Source organism: Nicrophorus vespilloides, unplaced genomic scaffold (assembly GCF_001412225.1).
Source record: "Nicrophorus vespilloides isolate i.1.1-1 unplaced genomic scaffold, Nicve_v1.0, whole genome shotgun sequence".
NCBI classification, from domain to species: Eukaryota; Metazoa; Arthropoda; class Insecta; order Coleoptera; family Silphidae; genus Nicrophorus; species Nicrophorus vespilloides.
The window spans coordinates 182,175-202,477 of NW_017100090.1; the positions used below are offsets into that span (position 1 = coordinate 182,175).

Consider the following 20,303-nt stretch of genomic DNA (forward strand, 5'->3'; position numbering starts at 1 on the left):
CCAATTTAACTATTAATTAATCTTGTTTATATTCACATGCTTCACAATAGTAAATATTAAATTTCATTTACTTTTGACAATACTTTAAATAAGAAAAACTATAATTTCAATAAAAAAATCATGTTTGACAAGCATAATTTCAATAAACCACCACAAATTTACATGTATTAATTCAAAATAGTAATCACTAAATTTATATATAAAATCCAATTATCCTCTGTGATAAAAAGAAATATAATTTATTTAAAAAACAAAATATTTTTAGATCTTCAAATCATTCCAAGTTATACAAATCATGGTATTGAACACTGCTTACTTAAAAATGTAAACGATCAATCTACACAACTTGATCTTGTTACAATAAACTGTAAAACATCGTCTACCCACTTAATTTCCAATTAGATTACTTAACTATAAATAATAATTTATTTTCAAATTATTGATTATTATTATATTGATCTATTATTAAATCTAAGTGTTAAAATAGTTGAATATAAATATAAATGCTGTATTCTATACAAAGATAGTTTTATTTACTTCTTATAATCTTAATTTTTGATATTACTTAAGAAAATTTACTAATTTATATAAATATTTACAGCAAATAAATATTTGAAGATTTAAAATTTATTATTAAACGTTTATTGACATACTGTACACGTGACACGTGTTTATTTTTTCTATTAATAATTTTTAGAGATACTTTATATAATAAATTGACTGAGTTATATCAAGTTTTATAAAACAATTTACTTAAGTATTATTTAACTAATTTATCTAGAGCTTAATATTATTCTTTGTAAAACAAGATAATTGGCTGTAAAACGTTAGATAATCCATATGACAAACACATGTCAAACAAAATACAATGACAACTGAAAGTGTATTTTTAAAATTATATTTATATGTAATTTTGTTACACTTTATTAACTTAACTAAGAAGTTTGATTTATATTTGATAATTCACTTGGATATTACATAAAATGACTTTTTAACTCTTTGAAGGACAGTGGGACACGCATTGTCCCACCTTTTAAACATGCCTAGTGTGACATTATTATAAAAATGTACAGGAATAAGGAATTATCATTTCATTTGGTTGGTAATTCAAGGGATAAATCTTTATATGCATATCATCCGATGTTGATTCAGTTGACGAAGTTGTATAAAATTTTGTTGGGTCTAGAAATTTAACACTTTCTTAAAAAAAAAACAACGTTAGAAATTAAATAATTCATTTCCTTTACGTTGTTTTTTATCAATTATAATAATATCTAGAAGTAGTTTTTGGAAAAAAAAATATGTCTAAACATAAAATAGTGATAATGATAGCCTTCATTTGTTTATATAATAAATACACTTGATATGTCTCTTTTTTTGTGATACTTAATGTATGTAATACTTCAACAAAAAAATATAATTTATTTGTTTTGAAGCAGTTCCAATTTTCACATTATCATTAGTTTAATGCACATATAGAACTTTAGACTGGTGAATGTACCATTTACTAAACCATATATAAATAAACGCTTGTGCGATGTTGATATTGCTTCCAATAACCTTGTAATAGATCATAACAGTTTTTTTTAGTATTGTAAAGACCAAAGTTTAAATGAATCACAGTAGTGATTAGAATTAACAATAATTAGTTATAACATAATTACAATATGCAAACCAGCAATTGCCACTAACAAACCAATTTACCGACAGACTTAATTTAATGGCAGCTGTTAACGAGAAAAGGTTACCGACCTATGACCTTGTTGATACACATTAATCATTATTGCAATACAAAAATATTGCTAAACTTAATTGAGATACAAAAATCCAAACATCTGCTTTTTAAGCACATGAAGATATTTACAAGTTTAGTGTTAAATTTTTCAGAAAGTAACGGTGAATTCACTGAAAGATTTAAATTAAGAATCGCTATTAATAAGGTCATCGACCTACGGATCTTTAATATTGCATATGATATCGATGTTGCAAAACTCAAATATCTTCACTGCTCCAGATTGAGACGTAAACGTACGTTTTGTTCGCATTTGGAAAGACCTCAGCGACGCCATAAAGATTTACAACATTTTTGTAAATTCGAAATGGACGTGATAAACGTATTTTCATTATATATATTTTTTTAATCCTTGGACGCATGGATCTGACATGCATTCCTGACATGATTAGCAATTGTAGAAACTCTATATGGAGAGATTAAGATACTCGAGCGCTCAATAAATGTTTTCTTGTTTTAATAACGCTTACGCTGTTTTACGATTCAACTGTTGCTTTATCTTAGCAAAGAAATCTGTTGAATATTCGATATGTACTAATAAAACGAAACTATTACTGTACATTACTTTTCCAAGTTAGTGCTAGTAAAACCTAACATCATAGAAGTATAAAATGATAGTTAAATGTGTTAGTTAAAACTATATTTTTATATTATAAAGATATTTATGACAGCTGTCAAATTTACGTTTTACTTACTTTCTTCATGTTCATTCTCATGTCTTTAATGCGTTACACTAAAATATATATATATACTTTATTTTCTTTCTACGAAATATACTACGAAATAAACTACATCTGATAGTTAAATCTATTACTATTTATACAAATCCTTGATTGGTCAAGATCATAGTTGCAGTATTATAATTTTAAAAGTTGGTTTATAGTTCAAACTAAATCCGATAGTTAAACCTGCAGTTATAGTTAAGTCGACTGTTCCATTGATAGTTATCACAATTAGCTGTCATAAACACGTCATTTAGATAATCATGATTGATGTCTAACTAGCAACTTATTACATATATAGATTCTGATTGTATAGTATCTTTTATCTAATCTTAAAATATGTTCATCAGTTACTAATATAAATATGAAATAATTAAAGACATAATTTTCATTCATTCATTTTATGTCAATAAACTTATAACATAATAGTCATGACAGATGTTTAACTGTATTTTTTTTCATGGTTTTTACTAAAATATTTAACTAGTTAAGTTTATGAGAAGTAGAGAGTTATTGAAATATTAAATTAACAGATTAATTTACTAAGTTCCTAAAAAAATTCAAATTAATATTCTTGTTAAAGTAAACTAATTTCTAATTATTTGATTGATTAATCTTTAGTTTGCACTTTTAAAGTTTCTAAATCCATTAATAACCATACTTTCAAAAACAGATCCGATAGATCAATTAATTTTTTTTGTAGACCATCAACCAAAATGTCCAATAAATTTGCAATTAATTTCTAAAATTATTTCCACGCAGATGGATGGATCTGCCCACGTCTTGATAGGAGATCGTTAATTTTCTATATATAAATTAATTTCACCCACTCCAATTCCTCGCGCCAATACCAGTTTTCTTCCAATGCCTCCTTTTCTTTCCTTCCCTCGTTTCACCCACTTGCCTGACTGACTGACTACATACAACTCGACTACATTTCGCTATACAAAAAGCCCATTGCAAATTGCCGCAGAATGAAGTTATTAAATAATAATATAATGCCTTGTTTTCTATTCTCCTTCACATAACTATATCACCTGCATTTATCTTACCTCAATGATTGTAGTCTTATTTTCATTGATTTTATCTTTATTTGACTTTTAGACAATTAGAATAATCGAATTATAATCTCATCTTATGCAAAGTAAACTATCTGTCTTAAGTTATTTTTTTTTTCTTTATTTGACTTTCATCAGCCAACATTCATCAGTTTTCTATAAATTTTGAGTAGTCAAAACGGAAGTTTTTTTCTTAACGTATAGATTGTATTCAGTTGATGGATGATTCTTTTTTAAGATTGTATAAAAAAAATGAGAATGATGCTTTGAACGGTTTACTGGATGCTATTTGCATAACGATTTGGATTGGCCTCAAAAGCGTACGTCGAGTGGCATAGATTTATATATATATATACATATAGTATGTAATAAAAAAACGGCGAAGTCTTAAGCCATGAAGCGTTTTATTAGTTTTTCTACGGTCGCAATTACTGGTCTTTCCGAACTGTCCTTAAGAAAATTATGAGTAAAACGTCAGTTGTCTGTAACTTATTTAGTTTTAGTGTATTCCTACCAGTAGAGTTACGAGTAAATATTGGTTTTACATTAATAATACAGTGATTCAAAAAATATGTCAGCTATTTTTACATATTAAGATCTAGTGTTTACATAGCAGCTAAAAGATTGTAAGATGATTGATAATAAATGAGAATGTACGAATAATGATAAATAATCATTTAGACCTTTTTTATTATTAGAATTAGGTCTAAAGCAGGTTTTACATTGATAATTTCTATGACAATTGATAAAAAAAAACTTAATATGTCAGCTTTCTTTAACACTTAGTTTTTATGTACCAATAAAATTAGGGCTATAAACAAGTTTTACATTCATCATTTGTATGTTGATTCATAAAGAAACTGAAAACTTTAACCCAAATAAATATATTGATATGACAAAATTAAATGCTTACAGTCAAGCCTTTATCAGACTTGAATTACGCAAATCCACTATCTACAATAAATTTAAAAAAACTAAACATGCTTGGTATACTTTAGATAACATAGAATAACGGCTACTTTGCATTCGATAATTAAGCGAATTCCGCAGATTCTGAAAAAAAAATATTAATTTACTTAATTAACCGATTATTATTGAACACTTTCCTTTCACCACTCGTTAAACAGAATCGCGAATTTTAATCGTTTCCTCTTGATACAATGCACCTTCAATTTGTACAGCTTACAAGTTTTAGTACTCATTAATATAATACTTTGCTGTGATTCGAAACGTTAGAATAGTCTCATAATTTTTTTGTTTGTCTCTGAATCAAGTAAATAAAAATAGCACGACTTATCGTTCCAACGCCTTCGTTATCACTGAATATATATATTCGTTGCTACGCAGACTTAAATAATTATTATTGATATTGAAAAGACTGTTTTTCAATTGAAAACTACAATTAATTATACTTATGTTATTGAATGATTTATTCAAATAAATTGAAAGACGTTCTTGATATTTGGCTTTTCGCGAAAGTTAAGTAAAAAGTTTATTTGATGGGTGATCGATACCATTTGATACCTCTATATTGAAACACTCAAAGATCATTTAAAATGTACAAAATCTCGGGTATAATGCGCACAACATTTACAACAGCTATTACAACAACTATTACACTAAACAGGAGACTGTGTACAGTGAGTAGGTTTTTAATATTATATAAGTGCACGTTAGTCGGTGAAATTAAATTACTTAACATTTTACTTTGTACTTTTATGAAATGTTTGAATTTTACAATACTCATTTTTTTACATTTTTATTTTAAACCAAATGTTTTAATTCAAAACAAACTACAAAGTTTACAGGATCCTTTTTTATACATATAACAATTTTTCACTGCGCATTGTACTTGTGTACGTATTATATTTGTGAGTTACGTTTTATTCGTAAAAGTGAATTGAAGAGCGTGAGAATATATGTATTTCGGTTGATGATTTGTTATTTTGATTACATGAATAACGAATTGCGTATTGTTCTGGAATGAAGCAAACATGTAGAAGTGAGATAGAGAAGTCCAAAGTCACCTTAAATATCGTCGACGAGCTAAGATTATTGTAACAGAACGATTTTCATCGTTGTGTCTTACAATTTGGGAAAATTACAGTAAAATATCATAACTATAATTTCAAAATAAATCAATTAACATTAGGTAATTTTCAAATTATAATATAATGATTAAATCTGCAATAACTCGAATATAATGCGCAACCTTATATAATTATTTTTCAAGAATAATCAAATATTGCTCATAACTAATTGCTACTAAAAAAAAATAATAAAAAACACTTTTATAATAATGCTTGAACAATATTGAATATTTATATTACGTGACCTCATTTTAACGAAATGAAATAAGTAAAATAAATGTGCGTATTATACTCGAGATTATACAGTGACTTTACATTATTACTGTTTAGTTGTTTTTTTAATATTCAATATTGAAAAAAAACACACCTACACGTAATATTTTCTACTCTTTTATTTTTAGAAATCAAATTGATTTTTCTATAATCCTAAAGACTATGTTCTCAATAAATTGTTTGTCCTTGACCGATTGAAGTTAATCAAGATCATACTGATATAGGCATGTCCAAAAAGTGTAAGACAATATCGGAATTCAAATAAGTCCCGTTAAATTACCGCATATAAATCATGTAAATTGCTTCAGAGTTTTGTATACAACTTGTTTAGAACATTTACGTGAAATTGTTTTTCAGCAAATGTCAAATTTATATATTAACAAAAATAAACTCGTATTTTTTTTCGAATTTATAATATTGGGAAAAAAATATTGTTAAAGAAATATTTTTGATTCAATTTTCGCATCTAATATCTCGCATAGTACGGCTTCAATCAGTCCTGATTCACTATAGTCGGGTTTGAAAATTTCAAAACAAACTAAATTTTAATTGAGCAAAATAAAAATTAGTACAGAAAATATTTTGATTATATACCGTTTCAAATGTAATAAATTTAATTAAGAAATAATTACCACAGGTGGATAATATAAAATATACATCTGGACAAAACTAGCATAGAAAGATATACACATCTGGACAAAGCAAAATTAGTTAAATTAACTTAAATACAATATATATTAACTATTAAAAAATAATATAATAAGATCATTACGAGGCTCAGCAAGAAACACCAACATTGAAATACTAGAGTGATCAGTCAAAACTGTACAACTGGTATTTATATAACAATGAAAACAGAACACAAATGAAAAACACGAACCAGAATCTTAAACTTATAGAAAATCGATAAGAAAATAATAAAACAAACTTTGAGTTTTTTAATGTTTCCAGCAAACCGCGTTATTGCAAATCAACGTTAAAGGAGGCAGAGCTAAACGAAGTCTTACTGTATTAAGAAGTGCAAACATTAATGCTTCTATATAGAATAGACAATTCAGGTTAATATTGACTTTTCATTCACAAGACAATAATCACTACTATATAACAATAAGTTTTCAATTATAACATAAAAATAAGTTTAAAAATTTGATAATTTTAAATATTAGCAATAAAGTGAATCTCCTGATTCCTGTATCAACAATTTAACAATGTTAAACAAAAGATTCTTATAAACATTTTTATCAGTTAGCATTTAAAGACAAACAAAGTGAAATGCTAAATTATTAAATGTGCAAGAAACATTCTTTGAGAGATTCAAATTTTCCTCTAATTTCATTATGAAATTTTATACTAGTAATTTGATAATAACATACATACCCAAATATTTAACATTAGTTTATTTAGTATCTAAATTTTATATTTAGAGTGTTGATATTATTATTTCAAATATATATTTATTTTAAAAAGTTAACAGGATTTTGATTGAACAAATGTAGTAATTATTATTATAAATAAATATAATTTGTTATGATACTTATATTATTGTACTGTATATAATCATACAGAATTATTTTTAAATTATACAATCGATGTTTGTAATGTGGTTAAAAGTAATACATTTTTTATTAATGAAGTGTCTAATTATTATAAAAAGATTGAGTAGTGTTATTTGTCTTCAAATATTTATTGGTATAAGGATATGTTGTATATAGTATTCAAGTGGGATCAGGTTTGTTATGTAAGTGATTTGAACCACTTGATTCCGTTTCCTCGACGTATTTTATAACAAAAACACTGTGTCGTAGGTTAACGCACTCACGAGGATACAAACACAGAGCGAAGAAGAAAAAGTGCTCAGCGTTGAGAGCATCTCCAACACACAAGTTCATAAAACGAAGCGGTTTTCCAATAACGTAATTAACTGTGCTGCTTTCTATCAAAAAGCGGGTATAGAAAATATAATAAAACGAAAGAAAGAAGAGTGGTAATAACGTGCAGAGGAAGAATCTCGTAGCAGTAATTAGCCGAGGTCTTGTGGGTCCGATAGAATGCGATCCGCCGATCGCATCGAATTCATTGGGATTGATTGGTCGCAATTCGCGTCAACTTAAGTAGACATTAGTATTAATTGATTTGCCTTGCGCATTGGTCGATCGCATTCGCGATGGAACAAAAGAAAGACAAACAATCACAAAGTGCTTGGACGTCCTCGGTATTGGAGTGAAAGAATATGGTTGTTGTGGAACGTGTAGATGTTTTAATTACCAGCTAATGCAGAACCCCAGACACACCCACATAGTTTCTACCACAAAGGCTGTGCGCGCTCCTGAGTTTCTACCATAAAAATAACCGAGATAAAAGTATAGACGCATATCGTTGGAGAAGAACAGCATGTGGAGGAACGACGTGCGGTACTTTTGGTGATTCCACATTTCGCATATGTCGAGGAAGCTTTCACGTGGAGGTAAACATTTGCTTGATTATGCGGAAGATTTATATCGGGTTTAACAGTTAAACATGGAAACTTGTTAGAGGTTCTTTTTATTAAACAAAGGACGTTTCTTTAATTAATTTAGATATGCGTTAATCCGTTTACATTATCCTGTACGCAGCACGAGTTCCCATCGCAGCACTTTTCTATACTCTTAGAAAGTTAACGTACATACGTTTATCTTCGATTCGGTATATTTTTATACAACTTAAGTAAAAGCTGGATCGTAATGACAACGATATCCAGTTGATGCTTTCTCTAACCGCAATCTTTATTAACGCATATTCAAATTTTCTCATTTATTTAATTGCTTTCTGGTTGTGTTATCTTCAATGGAAATAAATACTTATTATTAAATTGAATATTATATTTAATTTAATTATTTTTAGTCATGCAGTAAGCATAAAATAACATTTTTAAACATACAACTAAAGAAAAAAATATTTCAAAGAGTCTTTAACTTGTATAAACATGTAATCAAATAGAGATTATGGTGGACGTACTTATTTGTAATCAACTATGAAGCTCCTAATGAAAATCATTAAGTATTTTTCTTGGAATCTTTGAATGATTTAAATTTTCCTATCTGATTTAAATGTTACATCAGATCTTCAAGGTAGCTTCTTATAAATAATCATAATAACGAGTTCTTGTTTCAATTTCTGATAACAATCTAATAAAAGACAATAGTTAACTTCTTATCACATTTTCAAAGTAAATTCTTACGTAAACATATTTTATTTTCCAATAAAATTTTAAATGAAATATGAAATTTGCTATGGAAAACAGTAGTAGTACTAATATATTAATTAATACTTTGTACATAATTATGATTGATTTTGTCACCAAATCATAATTTGGTAAAGTAAACAAAGGTAAAGGTTACACGTGTCTATTCTATATAAAAAAAAAGTTGTCCTTTTTACATAATATTACGCAAAATGAAAATTTTCTTATTTCCATTACTGATAACACAACCCGATAATTAAAAAATCTTGTATAACTCTCAACCTTTCTAAATTTATAAATTTCTTGTTTTAACAATTAGCTAATCTTCAATAAATAGATCCAGACTGTTTGAAATTGGAGTAATAGAGGAACTAATACATACAAAAAAAGTCTTGTGTAAACGCTTTATATATAAATTATTTTGTCTACTTTTTGTTTAAATTAATTTTTATTTTGTTCAATTAAAATTTAGTTTGTTTTAAAAATTTTCAAACCGGACTATAGTGAATCCAGACTGATTGAAGCCGGATTATGCTAGGTATTGTTTGTATTTAAAAATTACTTTTTCACATTATTTATTCACAATTCACTTATACTCACAAATATATGTAAAAAAAACCAGTATTCCAATGTTTGAATGCATTTTTTTTGCTGTTGTTGTAAATGTCACAAGTAGGTATCTCCATTCAAAAGTTGTCCTTCCTGCATAATATTTACGGTAAACAGCATCGCATTAACTGTTTCAGTTGAATACAGCTACGAATCGAGATCATTTTTATGAAATGTCTGCTCTAAAATTCAATCAACTGTTTGCACACTTTTTCTGGTGTCCCACTTACGACACCATATCCTATTGCAGAATTAATGACAAATAAAATGTGTTGACGCTCGTTATTACGCTTTTTACGGAAACGGCACATACACGGTATTTAAGAATTAAAAAATTATAATAAACTGTATCATTTTAAAGCGTAAATTCTCTGATTTTTTTTTATTTATTAATATATTCATCATAAACAAAATATTTATAATAATTTGCAGTAAGTAATTTATGTAATTTTATACTTTTTTGAAAAAATATTATTATTATTTATTCAATATTTAATTTAATCACTTATAAGTACATGATATAATGATATAAATGAATAATCACCAAATTTGGTACATATTTAAAGGTACTATAAGAAATTAGTACAACCACACTTATACCTCTGATAACGATAACGATTTAAGTAAATAAGAATGCAAAATTTAAGTTTTAGAAAACGTTATTGCCAATGAAGACAAATAAAATTAAGACGAAATTTATGAAAATAATCCTGATTCAGGAAGAAGTATTGTTGTTAAGCAATCAGTGATAAATGCAAGAACTCCGTATTAGCAATTGCTAAATGAAAGACAAAAAACACAATCAACTTTAGACCAAAACCGTCCTTACACCGGGGCGAGGGTGCTCTGAGGGCCCCGCAGCCTTATGCGAACCGGCAGGCACGAACGTGAACCTGCACCAAACATTTATGTTTTTTTAGGCTCGAATTAAAGGACACGTGGAAAAATAAAAGTTTCACTAGAGTTGCGATTTTAAATTAGAAAAAAAATGTTTAAGGGGCCCCAAAATTATTTTTTTCCCTGGGCCCCGCACTTGCTAGGAACGGCCATGCTTTAGACCAGAGATTCCCAAAGTGGTCTATATCGACCCCCAGGGGTCTTGTAAAAACCTGCAAATAATGATATATCAGTATCATCTTGTTACAAGCATACGTTCAGTCTCAGAGCAAAGATCTTAATAATTATAAAGATGTCTCAATATAAATAATGTGCATAGTAACAGTTAGTTACAGTTAGAAATTTACAAAAAAAATCAATACCAGGTTAGTAGGGGGTCTACCCAAAACCGAAAAACATGGCAAGAGGTCTACGACACAAAAAAGTTTGGGAACCTCTGCTTTAGACTCATATTTCAAAATAAATTTCCATTTGTAAGTAAGTTGATTGTTTATTTAATTAAACTTTTCTGTGTGTCTTTACGAAGGATCATATTCTCTTGAAAACGAATTTCTTATCGAAGTAATTTTGTGGAAAGCAAGCAAACAAATTTCTGATGTTATAATCGAATTAGATTTTTTCTGAAATATGTCCTACAAATTATCATTAATGTGTGATTCGAAATACTATTTAACCACAGCGAATTTTTCATGAATGAATAATAAAATGTAAACAAAACATACTCGTACTCGAATTTCCATTACAACGTTTTAAATAAACTACGGATGTGTACTATCTACAAATAATAAATAACAAGCTCAAACAATGTATTTGCTTAAGGAACAATGAGGATACGAAATATGCATTTACACTTTTGTTTTCCTCAGTCTCGTTTCGTATTCGAACAATAAATACCTGTTTCGTTTTCGTTTTCGTCCGTTGAAAATAATCGCCGTTGAGTAATGAAATAACTCTCATTGTTTCGATAATAGTAATGCATTCCACATTCCGCAAACTGCAAGATCAATTCGCATTTCAATATAAATATTTCTTTTAGAACCTTTAAATGTTTACACAGATTTTTATCGTGCGTTCGATTGTTTCATTATGGAATTGCCATTAAATTCAATTACAAAATATGTACAGTGGAACCTCATATAACGAGCATTTTGCTTAACGTGCAAAATAAATTGTAAGAAAAATGACTCGCAAAATGGAACACATTATCGTATATTACATTAGTTTATATACAGCAAATTGTTTCAGTATACGAGTAATTTTGGTACAGATTATGCTCGTTCCACTGTACTCTTTTTTTATGAATTTAATATTTGATGAAAAAATCATTTAAATTCGATCCAATTTGTAAATAAGAATAATCCGCACTATGCGAGGAATTGCTGTATTCTTATTATTTTTTTTGTAATATTTGATGGTCGAAAATTTTCTTAAACAAAATTGTAAACAAAATAATATCAAACACAAATTATCCATTCTTCAAGTACGTAAACCTTAATCAGTAAAGTCACTGTTTTATAATTGATTTAATAATAATTAATTTAGTTACATCTCATATATAATAATTAATTAGATAAAAGATAATTATAAACATTTAATGAATATTCCAATTGTGCAAGTTTTGATATTTAACCGCACTGAAAAAAAAACTGATTTTAAAAACAATTTTATTTTTTTCTATTCCATGATTCATAAACTCGTAGCCTTGGATCCACTTCCTACTGAATATACAAGTGTACTATTACTATTTTCTTGATGTTTTCTGTGTTTTTTAATTTTAATTATTTTCAGTATTATTTATTTATTAATAATTTAAAATATATTAGGAACATACCTAAAAAAAAATTAAATTAATTCCATTAAATCCTTAAAAAATACATTTCAAGTTTTAACATAATAATCATTAAGAGTTTTCTGAACTTAATTTCAAATCGTTTCCTTATGATCATTCCAGGTAAATATATCCAATCGTATTACCAAATATTTAACTTTCTCTTTGTGATCATCTTTTATCTATTTCAGTATGAAATCAACGTTTTATTAATAACAACGTTTATCAATTACTTAGATAAACGTTGTTATTATTGTTTTCTCCACTAAAATCATGTATAAAAGCGCAGGAAATAAGTAATAGGTTTGAAGTTTGGTATATAGTTGATATTCAACATAAAGATAAGGTATTTGATAGAAAGTTGATGATCCATGTGTGGGTAGAAAGTGAAGATTTTATAGTATGAAATAAAAAATCCTGTTATGGACGAGTTAACTTACAAACGCCAATTACTGCACACAATATTCCAAGATTTGAAAATATTTTTCTATATACAATACTTTTCAGGATACAGCACATTTTAACTATTTGAGTGGCTTGAAATTCCTATATTTCTAGACCCAAAAATTTTTAGACAACTTTGTCAACTGAATCAACATTGCCCCTCAAAGAGTTTAGTAGTGAAATTGGCATGTTCCAATAAAGATTAAGTAACACTTTCATAATTGTATGTTAAGAAGGTGCAATGCGATTCAGAACTAAATAAACAAGTAGTAAAAAATGCACTAATTTTGTCTGTAATGAAATTATATAAATTATATTATATAATTGTTATAAACAATGATCAATTAGTTTGAACTTAAAGATACGCTGACCCAGTTTAGTACACAATAAATCTATTAAAACGATGCAAAAATACTTTAACGATAATTACGCAATCGGCTACCGGGCTTGAAGTCTGTTTCTTCGAAAGAGTTCGCGAAATGGTTTCGTTAAAATAGCCCTGGTATAAAGTAAAAGTTTTACGGTCTAATTGCTGAGCCGGAGAGTTTCAAATCATTTTGCGAACCGCAATTATTATTTTAAGCGCAGTCATTTGTAGGTTCGTAAATATAACTTTGCTGCTTTGTATTTTTGATGTAAGAGTATCATTAATGTAAATGGATAGAGGAAAGAAATAAATTAACAATTTCTGTGTTAATAGCGTACAGTAATAAGCGTATCGATTTCCTGATAATTAAATCAATCAATGAATTGTAATTAATGTCATATACGTTACACATTTTCTTAAAATAATTAATCATGTATAGGAGACGTCAACAAATCTTTAGTAAATAATTAGATGAAAAACAAAACATTTTTTTGTTTAGCTTGGAAATACTTGTTTCTTTTCTTTTAGACTAAATAAAAATACAGAAATACGAATACTTAAATATCTGGAAGTTAAAGTCCTAAAATATTCGTTGCAAATTTTAAACTTATTAAAAAAAAGACTTTTCTAGGAACAAAGTTTGAACTCATCTCACCAAAAAGATATATAAAGTAGTAGAAATTGATTTTTAATTCTAAAGAAATGTGTTAAAATATGAGTAAAATTTAAATTTAACTTAATATATTTCTCAACATTTTAAAGTAAGAGATATAATAATCATGTTGTTTATGAAACAAATATCGTGGAAAAAATAATGTGTAGCAAATTCCAGTAAAATTAATTAAATAATGTTAATTACTTGAAACTGTATTTCAATTGTAATAACTTATGTAATCTAATAAAAAAAACATTACAAAACAATATTTTTATCGTAAAAGTCACTTAAAAAAGAATAATTATATGATAAGATGAGATATACAGTGAGTGATCGGATAACGATCATATATAACCCTTTAAAGGGCCAGAAATACCTACATTTTTAGACCCAAGTGAGGCGAGAAAACTGAATCAGACAATTTCGTCACCTGAATCAACATCGAATGGTATGGATTCAACATAAACATCTTCTACTGACCTATCAAATTCATCCCTTTCCTGGACATTTGGGTATCCCACCGCCTCTCATAGAGTTAAGAAGCAATTTAAGCAACCAAACATAAAAGTATTCGTAGTCCAATTAGTTCTTTGCCCTAACTGTTCATTGACTGTGTAATGTTTTATTGCCACATTACAGTGTTTATTTATAATAATGTATTATTTTTACTATTCATTTTTATTTAATTCATAAATAATAACTAAAATTGTATAAATACATCAAACATGTCAACTGTAGCTTTCCATTTTTAATTAATTATTTTGTAGTATTATTTTTTTTGGTGTAAATTTCTTGGACAGTAATTTTTTACAAGATAAACAAACAAGTGAATAAATAAAGCAAAGATGATGGTTTTATATAATATGTGAATCTATAATCTATATCACAATTGCCGACTAATCAATGCAATTATAAGAACCAATACCAATAATTAAATGAGCAACGGAAACACAATTGCAACTGTCGTTCGAACATGTCGAATGGAAGCACACGTTAATAGATTCGTCACAGAATTTAATAGATGCAAATTGTATGTTTCCTAAATCACTCCATTTCTATTTAATTTACAATGGAAACCGATTGGAAACAGATCGATCGATCGCTCGCAGCGACCAAGTCTCGAGCAATATCAAGAGCTTCCAACGGTTGGTACAAAAGACCAGCAACAAGTTTTTCGTTCACGTAACCTGCACGTAAGATACTGGCAAAGTGTCCGCAACGGACGCGCAATCAGCCATCCGAGAACAGGAAGTGGTCTGTTAAGACGGACGGAAGTGCACAACTCGCTGCAGGTCATATTACAAAAGCCGACCAATATGAAATTGTTGAAAGTGGAATTGTATTTTTTTTTATTATTATCCGTTATTATGTTTCTCTTTTTCGCATTTTTATTTCGATGCTTTCAACTACATGGGGATACTCGTACAAGCTCTTCCTAGAAAGTTTTTTTTATTGTTAGAAAAGCTCATATTACCTTACCTGTTCTGAAGAAGAAATTATATAAGAAAATATTCATCAATAGTAAAATTTAATATCTTGTATATTTTACGGGTTTGAGACAACTAGGCGACACATTAATGGAACGCGATAACTTGGCGATGTTATCGCATAATTAACCGTCGCCCAGTTAAATTTGTTACATTTATATAATATTTCTAAAAATCCATTTATTATTATTATTGTTATGTGATAATTTAGTTCTGCCCATAATTAAAGTTTCAATGATATAATAAATCTTAAAAGCAACGAATTCTTCCTGTTAAATGGTGATAGTATCAAATCTATTTATTTCCACTATACAGTAACTATACCTCGTTTAGCGCTTTAGATGCATTCCTGAAGTCAGAGCGCTAAACAAAACATCGTTATAGGAGGTGATTTTAACACATAAACAAATTTTACTTTAATTTTATGTTGTAATTATAGTAATTTGTATTATTATATATGTTTTATTTACAAACATTTGCACACAGAAATGTTAAGTTTATTTTTGTGAAATATCTTCTGATATTTTTGCTGATAAAATCGTCTAGAGTCATTTGTCGCTTTCTTTACCTTTCATTAAGCAAATGTTGGTAGCAGGCGATCGCACCAAAATCTCCTCTTCTTGCTTATGAACTCCAATCAAAATTTGGATCATTCGCTTCTAAACTTTTTCTAAGAAAATCTGTAGCTAGATCTTTTGGTTCCTTGTCTTCAGAATCACTATTTTTACGTTATTCAATTTCTTGTTCTGCCAGTTTTTGAAGGCCCTTACCAGAAACCTGCAGTAACTCCTTAATATCCTGCTCATCTACATCGCAAACAAGCATAGATTCTGGAGAAGCACAGCTCTACATGTTCGAGAACAATCGTTTTATATACGAATCAAAATTTACCCGGATTCAAATTATTGCGGAATTCGGGTAAATTTTGAGCTTTTTAAAGGTTTCAGCAATCCGCGTTATAGCAAAATAGCTTTAATCGAGGCAGAGACCTCGTTTTTAGTTCAGTTTTCAGTTTCAGATCAGTTTTAATTTTCTTTATTATTTTGAATTCATCATACATGGTAGTTATTTAATTTAGTTTATGACCTCGTTTTACTGTATATCTTTTAAAATAACGTTTATTAAAATAATTTTATCGAAGATTCGATATAATAATATAATTCATTAGTATAAAAAATTCTATACTTTCATCTCGTATTTGAATATTAAATAGTCATAATAATATAATATAGAATTCTTAATATAAAAAAAATATAATTTATATATAATTGTGTACACATAAATTAAGGAAGTTTAGTGTCGGCTTTTAATAACCATATAGGAAGCGATATAACGGTAAAATACGTCATTTGTTTATGCTGTGACTAATTGCTTTTTGAGATAAAAAATGTTGTTTGTGCCGGAGGCTTCTTCCAAAGATGTTTTGGGTGTGCCAAAAAGAATAACTGAGACCTGTTAATGTTAACAAACTATCAGTCATATGTAAAACGTTGCATATTCGAATTTATTTATTATTTTATAACAATGTTCACAGTTCATCTGAAAATAATAACACATAACAATTAGAGTAGTTATTTGTTGTCCTCTATGTATAACTTTGCTTTAGAAAAATCTTTATAATTTATTTTGAGAAATTAAAATTTATAATAAAAAAAAAACTATAATTGTCATTTTTATCTTCTTTAAGTACGATTTTTGCATTCTTTCACTTCATTCGAGATTTTTCAAGAAAATATTCTACGTTAGTTATTTCTTAAAAGTCTTTGCTTTTTTAACTATCTATGAACATTAGGAAGAAACTGCAAATTAAGAAGGAAAATAATGTGTAAATATTTCCGTAGAAAAAAAATATTTTTTGTAAAGTTTTTATTTCATTAAATCGTTAAAATCTCCTTTAATATTTTGTCTAAATAGTAAATATTAAACATTTTTCTAAGTAGTTTCAAAATATATATTTGAATGTTAATCCAAGTTATAAACTGAAGTGAAATTTCAAGCCGTCAGCAATACAACCCAAGTAGTAAAACTCAGGTAAAAATTATAGTGTCTAGAGTCTAGACGTTTACATCTAATAAAACTTATACTCAACGTATTTCACTGGTATTTCAATAATTTCTTAAATAAAAGCTATTTAGATGTTAAACAAAACATATTATTTCATTACTACTTTTTTTTCATCAATCATGAGATACAGAAAAGATAAAAGTATTTAACATTTAAAAGAATATTAAATGTGAACTTGAAAATAAATGTATTTATGAATAGAAAACTATTTTTTTAATATTTAATTATATAGAAGCATACTTATAAAATTTTGATTTTAATCACTAATTGTGGAACTACTTATGACATAATAAAAATTGATATACAGATAATTGTAAATGTCAAATAAAATAGTATAAAAAGGTATATTGTTATAGAAATTAATGAAATAAATAATGCAGTGAAATTTTCAAGAAAATGAACATATTTTTAACAAAATTTAGATTATCATCTACTGCTTTACATAATTATATAGTTATAGTTAACTTACTAGATTTCATTTAAATTGGCTTCGCTTTATTTAATGAAGTAATAGGTTAAGCTAAGCGCACCAAGTTCATATCGATTGACATAGGCTTATGTAAACATGTTTATTATGATAGCGCCAAGTGCCTGAGATACGCATCCATTTTATGAATCCATGTATGGAGACGGATGCAATTATAAATTGCCGACCAATTGACCACTTTTATTTATTTTTATTTTGACTCTCCTGATATTCAAATTCATTGCTACGCAAAGGCCGATCGTATAGTATCGCCAATTAACTATGCTTGTGCAACCCAACTCTAACACGTTTTACCATATGCGGTTACCCTCAACTCACTGCAAACGCCCGCAGGACAGGATCATAATCCAGGGTGCGGTCTTCCTCAACAAGACATCTTCTTAACTTGATACATAAGATACATGCATTACAATCTTAAGGTGGGTACAAACAAAATCAGAGTTGTATGCATTATGTGATTTAGTAACTTTTTAAACTTCATATTTTATGATATTTTGTAAAGATTTATTGATTTTGGACCATTATATTAGGTAGTCTTCCACCAAAGACAATTATTTAACTCAGTACATAAGTAATCAAAAGTATTTAGACTTATACAGTATTTTTGTACTTGACATTTTAACAGAAGTAGATGTTGACTAGTTTTTAGCTTTGTATGGATCAAGGTCATCGATTTTTTTTATTTTTTTAATCTATAATTCATACCAAAATTTGAAATATAGCTATTTCTGATATTATTTGCATTGTTTATTTATGAAATTAAATGCCAACTTAATTTGTAACACTATTTTTAGTTTCTTGTCTTCTTACTTTTCTAAAATGAAATAATTCACTAAATTACATTCGATCACAGCAAGTTAATATCTCGAATAATATATTATATAATTTCAATTAAATTTTGATTTGAATAGAAAATGTCGTATAATGAATAGCATGTACATGAATTGTTCATAGTCACAGGTGAAGAAGTGGACAAAGCGCAGTTAGTTGGCAATTAAAAGCCTGTTGGCATTTCGCGGTGAGAGAAAAGCGCACGCTCTGCGTGGAAAATAATATTCGAGATTTCCCAACGCCGCTTTTGTCCTGAGCTGAGTGTGTTTGAATAATTAATCAGTAGTTGCGAATAATTGCCCAACTCGGTCGTAATGAGCCTCAGAGCGTGTGTACGTACGTGTGTGTTTTCCATAGGCCAGAATCGCTCTCGCATTAATTTATTTATTTCATTCCGACGCATGCAATCCCATTTATTCGTTACGTACACACAAACGGTGTGTTTAATTAACGTACGCGTTATATCATCATCGCCGCGGCGCATCCAAATATGACATAACACCGAACACTAATGACTAATTCTAATTAGATGGCAGGAACAATAACAACTACAAGCGTTGCCGCTCAATTAACTGTTACGGTTAATCCAAACACGACGACGATCGGTTAACCGAACAATTCATTTATTTAGGACGCGGTTCCTTATTAGCTGAAGTCGGCATTAATCTAATCAAAAAGAATCAGTCTACTAATACACATATACTTATTAATGTAAATGGATTGCGACAATCGTAATGACAATACATTTCGAAAGAGAAAAGCTGTCTCCAAACTACACGACATGTAAGGTACACAAACTATTTGTTATTATTGAATTGCAATTGTGTACTATTTTTCTATATGTAGTTGCCAATCCTGTCTTGTATTTACCTCATAACTTTAAACTGCATCCACATTATACTTAATATAAAATATGCATAACTGCCATTAGTACTACAGTATTATGTAAATTGATGACAGTAAATATCGGTTAGTAATACTGACGAATCACTCATCTCACACAGAGTGTGGATACAGAAATACGTTACATCTTATGTATTAATTAGTCCACATAATTGTTTCTTATCATTTTATTTAATAAAAATACAATTTTCCTAAATTTTTCGTTAAAAAATATACATTAATTGACATATAAAACATTATTTTAAGAAATTCTAAATTCGCAAAGGCCGATCGTATAGTATCGCCAATTAACTATGCTTGTGCAACCCAACTCTAACACGTTTTACCATATGCGGTTACCCTCAACTCACTACAAACGCCCGCAGGACAGGATCATAATCCAGGGTGCGGTCTTCCTCAACAAGACATCTTCTTAACTTGATACTTAAGATACATGCATTACAATCATAAGGTGGGTACAAACAAAATCAGAGTTGTATGCATTATGTTAGTAATACTGACGAATCACTCATCTCACACAGAGTGTGGATACAGAAATACGTTACATCTTATGTATTAATTAGTCCACATAATTGT

General features: G+C 28.1%; 1 protein-coding gene across 6 annotated transcripts in view; it reads left to right on the plus strand.

The window, feature by feature from the left end:
• Positions 1–20,303, plus strand: part of LOC108567571 — an 82,525-nt gene that overhangs the window by 21,603 nt on the left and 40,619 nt on the right. The window contains exon 1 of one of the 6 annotated variants that reach the window (XM_017928116.1): positions 8,084–8,399. The exons of 4 other annotated variants lie outside the window; for them this stretch is intronic. In XM_017928116.1, coding sequence (XP_017783605.1) covers positions 8,375–8,399 — 25 coding nt within the window. In that variant the 5' untranslated portion in view covers positions 8,084–8,374. Of the gene's footprint in view, positions 1–8,083; positions 8,400–19,543; positions 19,608–20,303 lie in introns of those variants that run through there. One more of the 6 variants, XM_017928115.1, reaches the window with a different exon arrangement.